An 8,905-nucleotide genomic window follows, 5' to 3' on the forward strand; every position below is an offset into this window, starting at 1 on the left:
TTGTATGACTGTCATCTTTGGTACACGAAAGCCGTCTGGTCCATGAACTATATTTCAAGTCATTTACATTTAATTTCTTCGTCAAGTTTTCTAAAATCATAGCTGTTTGCAAGGAGCAGACGAAAATGTGTTATTATTAGGGCTGGGTATCGTGCAAAAATTTTCGATATCGATACCGATACCGATACCTTGACTTCGATACCGGTTCCTGAACGATACTTTTTTCGATACCAATTTTATGAAATCAATATTATTCACTAAAAGTCTTCCTGTAAAAACATTGTGACCAGATCATAGAATCAGTGTGTTGGTCTTGAGAATCTGATGACTCTGATTCATTAACAAATTATTCAGGTTTTGTGATTAACTCATTTACTGAAAAGATGTGATTCAAATGAATGGTTTGTTGCATCTCTCATGAATGTGCCCAGGGCAACTGGGGAGGATGTCAAGATTTTCACTAAATAATGACTTAGATTTTGGTTGGCTCCTCATTTTGGTCGTATGGACCACTTTTACTGATGCCGAGTTGCAATTCGTTCATCGCACAAAGCTGGCTTCAGAAAACAGGAACTGTAAAGGACTACTTTTATGTCCTTTTCGAAGCTTGAAAGCTCCAGTTCCAGTTCTTTGCATGGAAAATAGTGACTAGTACTTTGTTCAAAATTTCTAATTTTGTGTTCCAAGTCATATGGGTTTGGAATGATAGTGAAGGTGCATAAATGATTACGCTGAACTTTCATTTTTGGGTGAACTATTCCTTTAAGGAACTATGAGCTATTAGGAGTAACCAATGGATAACGCACATTGAGAAACCAAGTAAGAAAAACACGGACACAAGAAATAGCCTATATTGATTGATTCTTTATTTAAAAGTGCCCGTTTTCACATCATGAGGCTAAAAATGAAGTCCATGTATACTGTAGCTACACTAAAGTATTGTGTTTAGTTTCAACATGGCACCTTTCAGTTTTTTGGGATACGTGTCTGTTGAGCTCCAACTCCCATAATGATCCTTTGGTAATCAATTCTGTGATCTCAACTCGTATTCATTCTTTTTTGGAATGATTTTTGGCCAAGAGTGGAGGGGAAATCATTACTTCAAGTGAGCTTCCGATGGTCTTTACTGTATCTGGGTGAAAATAAATGTTAAATTCATTCAGTATAACATTAAATGACTTCCCTTTAAATCCATTAAATCTTCTTTAAAACTTCCATTAAATCCGAAACTTTTGCAAAAATATTTTCCCAAAGACACCTTAGTTCTGCATTAACCTGTATTATATAAACATTCTGGCATTTTACACACATTCTAGGTCTCCCAGCATTCATTTTTAATATAAATTAGCTGCTGCGATATTCAAGCATGTACTCTGGATATATCTGATTGGAATCAAAGATAACAAAAACTTTTGGATAGAGCGTATCATCTACACAACTATCATGTCTGTTTTCATCCTGGTCATCATTAGGTGTACAGTAATCGTCATGGCCTGTTTTGTACTTCCCGACAATAACGCGGGCAAGCAGCATGACTTTGGTTCCCTGCCTGGTTTTACTGTATTTGTCAGCAAAGGATGCATGTTTTGCAAAGTATGTTCCTGCAAAAAAAAAAAAAAGTTGTTACTACAAGTATTTTATATGTGAAAACACCTAAGAAAATATTATAAGCACAGCCCACCTTTGCCATATATGTGTCCCCTTCTTTTCTTGTCTGATAGTCTGCAGTTAAAATTAAATGTGCAAATAGAGTGCACGTTTTTTGCATCTGTGCCATGAAACAGCATTTGCTCTTCAATATCTGATTGTCCTTTTATCCTCATCAACTGGATTTTTTTCCTAAGGATTCAAGACAAGAATTCAGGCAATAAATTTTTTATGTAATTTTTATCATTTCACATGCAAGTAAAATTACTATTATAATGTGTAAACATGCATCTGGATCACAAATATTTTTCAATAAATGATTAATGGGAATATGGATAGATTGTATAGAAATATTATTATTGTTTTAAAAAATATGTAAACTATAATGACAATGCGTATTAAACACATCTGTTTTTAATGAAATTATTAATGGGAATTTATATAGATAATGAAAATCCCCATTTAGAATAATGGGAATTAAATATAAAAATTAGAAAAATATGGTCTTACAAACAGGTGTCATTTTTGGTATACAAATTGTTATTATTATTATTAATAATTTTATTTTAAGGTGAAATGTTTTCATAACATTCTTCCAAATCACCTTAGATGGAGCAAGACATTCTCATTAATTATTAATTGGAATTTATATAGATCTGAAATGAAAAACATTGAGAATAATGGGAATGAGAACGCGCGAGAGAATTTGGCATTATAAACTGGCGTCACTTTCTTTATACAGAAGAATAATAATAATACATACATACATATATACACACATGGGTTCATTTTATTTGAACGTGAAACATGTTTTCAGGAGATTCACCAAAATGATCCTAGATGGAGCAAGATATTCTCATTACCTACAAAACAGTTCCCAAAGGTCCGTGTTCTGTATTCTTTTGATGGAAATGATGGGATCATGCAGTAAGCCAACATCCCTGACAAATCTCTCCACCGCCTGATATTCACTGCTATCTTTTCTCAGAGAGATTAACTGATTGAGATAAGAACACTTTTTTTTCAGAGAGAATGTCAGAATATAAATGTAACACTATTATAAGCACTTCCTGTTACCTGATAAGGCTTTTTGGGATCAACATCCTTCCAGCGTGCTGGTGGAGATGAAGAAATCTCATCACATTTGCATCTGTTACACAAAACATATGCAAGGTTAGTTTCACTTTTGTTTCATTGAAAAAGAAATTGACTTGAATGCACCATGGTACTTGACTGCACTTTATGCACATACTTCAATGCATTGTGTATAGGCCTAAAACATTTAGACATAAACTAATGTCTCTTTTTTATTTTTATTTATTTATTTTTTACTCATTTTGGAAGCGACTTGGTGTTAGTAGAAGTATGAAGTCAGTTTCCCCACAAAGGTTCACACAGTTGTATTTCAGTAACTATGAATGAGTTCCAAATCCTTCCTTTTTTGTTTGTTTGTTTGATTCTTTCTTATTCAATCACAATAAAGGTATAGATAGATAGATAGACAGACAGACAGACAGATAGATAGACGGACAGATAGACAGACAGACAGAGAGACAGACTGACAGATAGACAGACTGACAGATAGACAGACAGACAGACAGATAGATAGACAGACAGATAGATAGACAGACAGACAGACAGATAGATAGATAGATAGACAGACAGATAGATAGACAGACATATAGACAGACAGACAGATAGATAGACCGATAGATAGATAGGCAGACAGACAGATAGATAGATATCTCACCTGAATCCATTCTCAGTCTGAAATGAGCGTTTAATCCGTTTTTCTTTCCCAGTTTTTAAGTTAACTTGTGTGCTTGCTAAATTTGAACATAATAATAAAAACACAATTAAATAATAATAATAATTAAAAAAACAGTGACTGATAATGACATGAACACAGATGTTGGTTTTATTATTCTGTCATAGGTTTATACAACCTGGCTGTTTACTTATTTAATTTACATTATATGTAGCTACTTCAAAATGCAGTTAAAGTAATCCTAAAATATGTTATGATTGTAAGGGTATCATCACTGTTTACCTGCAAAGTTAATCTGGAACTGACCTCCAGCAGTAGTCATGGTTATAACACCTTGTGGGTTTCTGAGGTAATATCTCTCCAGATCATCACTGGACATAAAACTCGTTGGGTCATCCTAAGAAAAGCATTTTTAATAAATTATAAGAGCAAACAGTTGAAAGTGAATATATTGCTAAACTAAGACATTACCTCAACCCTGTGCCAGACACCACACTTTGCCTTGTAGTACCAGCACCATGGTGTGTCAGATGTGTCCATACGTTCCTCTTCATCCTCCAGCACCAACGCAGCCAACTCATCACACAACATTTTAACAGGTAAATAAATGACTACACTGGGAAAGTTTTCAAATAAAAACTCAACTAGAAACCCATATTTCTAGGCTAGAAAAAAAGAGTAAACACAGTTACAAAGGAAATAAGAGAGTCACATTTTGACAAGACAATCTGAAAGTAAGCGCGGACGAATAAAAGACGCACTCCTGAAAACCTCAAGATCATAAATACGCTGACGTAGAAGTGGGAGAGAAAAGGAAACTCAAGGTATGTATTGAGGTTGTATAATACTAGTCATAAACAGGAAACACTGCAAACACTGTGACCTGGAGAGACGTCAAACATTGCTATAGTACGCAAACGCCTCACACCTGGAACGAGAACATTTTATTTTTGAATGAAAGAGATTGGCAAGTCTATTGCGTTCAAGGGGCGTGGTCTCGGTTTTTCTTATTTGAAGCTCGTTTTTTTCCCCTTCTTCTACGCTATTAAACTTTGAGAATATATCGACTGCACCAATAGGCTACTTGGGATTATTCTGCAAAATATATAAACTAAAATATTTATTGTTGTTGTTGTTGTTATTCACAAAGGCTACTGAAATGAAATTCACACACCGTCACAATTATAAGCTAAAAAGTCAATTTCATGGCACACTATGTCATAATTATAAAATTAAGTCGAAAATTATGAGAAAAAGTTAAAACTATGACATGAAAAGGCATACTAAATCGTAATTAAAAGATGATGTCAATATTAAGTTAAAAAGTCAATTATTACAAAAAAGACTTCATAATGATTTTTATTTTATTTTATGAATTATGACTTAGTATATAATGATTATTATTAATCAAAGGCCCCCTATGTGGCAGAAATGGGTTTCCATAGAAGTTTATAGAGATGGGGTTCAGCGAAAAATCGGCAGCTGTGAGGAGGAAGTGGCAGCCCACACAGTACCTGCAAAACCGGACATCAGCTGTACAATACACTTTCCATGTGTCATTTTGGATAAGAACAGATTCACCCACCAGCTCCTATGGGCCATATCATGCCAAAAAGCAAAAGTTGAATTTGGAAATGAATGTTTAAATGCCCAAATACCTTTTATCAATATAGAAAAAGAAATTATGCTTTGCTTAGCTGGGTGAAGTCAAACTCCCAATTAAGCGCCAGATACAGTACTGTCAAACAGATAACACATTTTTTTTAACAATTTTGAATATAAAACTGTTAATTTCACAATACCTGAAAATGTATAATATCACTATTTGTTAGTGTTAATAGTGTTTATAGCATAAAGCACAGGCAGAAGTAGAAAATAGTGTTTGAGGCTTGAGCGCCCTCTATCGGCTGCTCTGCATTCTTACAGTTTTATTTTCTTAATAACTGAAACAGGAAACTCTTCAATTCACGGGAACCCACATGAAAAAAATACTATAGTAAATTTACTATAGAACATGTAGTAAAATGTATCTAGTAAATGCTTTAGTGTTTTTGAACCATACTATAGAAAGGTATTATAGTAAATTGTGGGGGAAAAAATACTATAGTAATTGATAGTAAGTTTACCATAGAAAATATAAAACATAACTAATACAATGCATGCAAATTCCTTAAAATGAACAACACCAAACAATATCTTATGAAGTCATTTGTTTTTTTTTTTTTGTTTTTTTCTTGGCTGCATTGTTTAACTTTTGATTGGCATTGCTGTCAAGCAGAAATTGGAGTCTGGCCTTGGCAGCCCCTGAAAAAAACACACATAAACACACACAAACGCACGCACACACACACACACACACGCACACACACACACACAAGTTAATTTATTACTGGTAAATGCACTAAGTTTTGTGTCTTATTTACAATTATTATTGACTCTATACTTGTTATTTCCCAAGTCATTGGGATGGATGGCTTAACTGGAGTGCCTTTGATAACAGGACTTCATCAAAGTTGACTTGGCTGGAGTAGGGCCTAGCACAGGCAGTCCTCACTGCAGAAGACTCTCCAGCCTCTGCACAATACCTGGTAACACTATCTGAAATAAAGGCAAAGATGTAACACTTTAGAATAATGGTCCGTTGTTAACAAGTAACTATGCAGGAAGTAATAGGTAGTACTACATTAACACTTAACTTAATACTATTAACTAATAGAGAAGCAAGATTAACTAAGCAGTAAGTAGTACTGCGGGAGCCTTCGTGATCATCAGGCCCCCGGCGTGTCAATGCAAAAATTTCCTGGACGTCCGGGCTGGGTTTACGCTTTCATGCTACCCTGATTATTACTTAAGAAACAATGTCCATTATTTTGCCCAAAATATGTTGACAAGTACACCAGTTGTTTTATTTCAGCAATGTCATGGTCAAAACTGAGCTTTCGTTATTTCCAAGGGCAAGATGCAAGATGTCACTGATTGGGTAAAATAAAATCATGAAAACAAACAAACTTTTTTTTTTTTGGAAAAACTCCCTATGTTCACCAAGCTGCATTTATTTGATCAGAAAAACAATAAAAACTGTAATATTATGACATAGCATTCCCATTAAGGTCACACTTTATTTTAAGGTCCAATTCTCGCTGTTAACAAACCATTAACTATGCTTTTGCTTATTAATAGTTAGTAAGGTAGTTTGTTAAGTCTAGGTATAGGGTAGGATTAGGGATGTAGAATATGCTCATGCAGAATATGTTCTTTATAAGTACTGTACTAGTAAAGAGCCAATATGTTAATAGCATCCTAATAAGCAACTAGTTAAAAGTGAGAATTGGTCCCTATACTAAAGTGTTACCAAAAAAAAAAAACTTACAGACCCCATAATTTTCAATGGTAGTGTATACAAATAGCTGGGAAATCTGGACAGTAAGTGTTGAATGGTAATCTGTTTGTAAGTCGTGTTTTGTGAAAAGCAGAATTTTAGAACTTTATATTGTGATTGTGTTGTTTGTCTCTGTCTGTAGACTTTCCAGTCTTTCTCTGTTCCTCCTGAATCTACGGATGTACCCATCATTCCCTTTAATTCTATATAACTTTCTTTTAATGATGTGACAAAATCTGTCTCCCTGTTTAGAGAGAAACCTGAGGATTTCTGCAAACAGGAGATAGAAAGGATATCTGGTAAAGGTGTAGTGCTTGCTTATGTTGAAATATTCGACTGCATCATGTAACACGTAGATGTAATTGCATAAAATCCTAAAACGTTAAATCTCTGGTGGTTTTCATAGTGTCATACATCCGGATCATTCCCACCCCAAACCCCAAGACCAGGGAGGACTTCTTACAATGTACATGATTCTCTTTATAATCTGAAGCTGTTTGATTCTGTCATTGCGTATGAAAGTTTCTCACTATTTCAGCTTGTTTTTCAAAGTTGATTAATTCCAATCATTTTTAAGAACTTTTTTCAAGAATTTTAATTATTTTGAAGTGTTTTCTTTTTAACAGTCTTAAGAAAAAACATTATTTCTTTAATTTATTTGTTTAATTTACATAAAATATTCAGTGTCATGTACAAGCAATCCATTTCCCTCAGCAAACACCGCAAGCGATTTCTTGAATGTTTATTGCATGAAGTACCTCTTTTAAGGAAAGACACAATTATATCTTGTAAATAAATAACTATTTTAAATTATATGTAAAAAAATATTGGTAAATTATAGATTTCAAAGTATATATTTTGTAATATATCTTTTATTTCCTCCAGTTCAATCAGTCAGTTCACTCTGGATCCAAACCCAGTGAATAAACGCCTTCGTCTGTCTGAAGAAAACAAAATGGCTTCTTACACTGGCAGTATAGATTTGATCGTATACTCTTCAGGTGTTTTGTAGAGAGTGTGTGTGTGGACGCTGCTACTAGGAATTGGAGTGGAGTGGTTATGGTGTCGCTATATCAGTATCATATAACAGCATTGGGAGGAAGGTAAAAGCATGTGTGTTTGGATTCAATTGTCAGTCATGGTGTTACTTCTGTAGTCTGTCCAGTTGTGTATTTTACCACGATAAAAAAACTGATTAAACTTTCCATACCACCCAGCTGCTCTAGAACAGGAGTGTATGTGGATCACAGTGCAGGAACTATATCCTTCTACAGCATCTCTGACACAATGACCCTCAGAGATCAGACCACATTCACTCAGCCGCTCTATCCTGGGTTTTTACTTCCTTTTGGATCAACTATAAAATTGCTCTTGTGAAAAGTGTACTTAAAATGTACACAAGAATAGTAGTAGTTTCAAAGCTGATATACTTAACATACTTAACCTCACAGAAATAATGTTAAAAACTCAAAATCCTAAACAACAACAAATGTATTTCTATTCATCTTGAATACGTTGTATATTCTTCAGTTATACTTATTGGCAATTGTATATCAATACATTAGACAATGCATTTTAATGTCATTATTATTTTAACAAGAATTAAAACAGTATCGAGTGCATAAATATCTAGTAATACGCTAAAGCTATAGCTTTTTTAATGTTGTTTGTTATTCACCGAGTAAATAAAAGAGCTGTAATTTTCTTTATATCAGCCATGAGGAGATCACAAGAATTAGCTGAAAAAGTATTGTCATAAAAAATAATGGATAATTGTGTGGTAAATCAGGTCTGAAGCTAACAAATAAACCCTTTGGAAATACATTAAAACTGTGTGTCTTTAGTATATTGGACTGTGCATAAATTAATTGATTGATTTTATTTTATATTTATTCATTTTTTTCCATGTCAGAAGATCTGAACAATGCATTTGGTAAAAGGATATTAAACATCGTTGAGAGTATCACACGGTTATTTATGTTTTAAATATTTGTAATAATTTATTTTGACATTGTAAGTATTAATTAAAACAATCTTATTTAGATCTGCCTCCATCCAATCAACAACCAATGGATAGAACCAAGTCTCCACCCTACGTTTTTTCTTTTTCT

General features: G+C 33.8%; 1 protein-coding gene across 2 annotated transcripts; it reads right to left on the minus strand.

The window, feature by feature from the left end:
- Positions 1–848: 848 nt before the first annotated feature.
- LOC107726847 (poly [ADP-ribose] polymerase 11-like) lies at positions 849–4,290 on the minus strand. 2 transcript variants are annotated; one of them, XM_016536549.1, is made up of 7 exons: positions 3,887–4,290; positions 3,698–3,812; positions 3,398–3,473; positions 2,725–2,797; positions 2,511–2,644; positions 1,682–1,839; positions 849–1,601 (listed from the first exon to the last, which is right to left on the minus strand). In XM_016536549.1, the coding sequence occupies exons 1-7, from the start codon at positions 4,004–4,006 to the stop codon at positions 1,345–1,347; spliced, it is 933 nt and encodes a 310-aa protein (XP_016392035.1). In that variant the 5' UTR covers positions 4,007–4,290; the 3' UTR covers positions 849–1,344. The 2 variants fall into 2 exon arrangements, with proteins under 2 accessions (XP_016392035.1, XP_016392036.1); XM_016536550.1 differs by having other exon boundaries at positions 3,722–3,812; positions 3,887–4,289.
- Between the last annotated feature and the right edge of the window lie 4,615 nt (positions 4,291–8,905).

Source organism: Sinocyclocheilus rhinocerous, unplaced genomic scaffold, assembly GCF_001515625.1.
Source record: "Sinocyclocheilus rhinocerous isolate Xijiao unplaced genomic scaffold, SAMN03320098_v1.1 scaffold155, whole genome shotgun sequence".
Lineage (NCBI taxonomy): Eukaryota > Metazoa > Chordata > Actinopteri > Cypriniformes > Cyprinidae > Sinocyclocheilus > Sinocyclocheilus rhinocerous.

Coding starts and splice junctions, on each gene's coding strand:
- LOC107726847 (XM_016536549.1), bottom strand. CDS start 4,006: ATGTTGTGTGATGAGTTGGCTGCGTTGGTGCTGGAGGATGAAGAGGAA. Junction 3,474..3,697: donor GTTCCAGATTAACTTTGCAG/GTAAACAGTGAT, acceptor GTTCAAATTTAG/CAAGCACACAAGTTAACTTA. Junction 2,798..3,397: donor CAGACTGAGAATGGATTCAG/GTGAGATATCTA, acceptor TTTGTGTAACAG/ATGCAAATGTGATGAGATTT.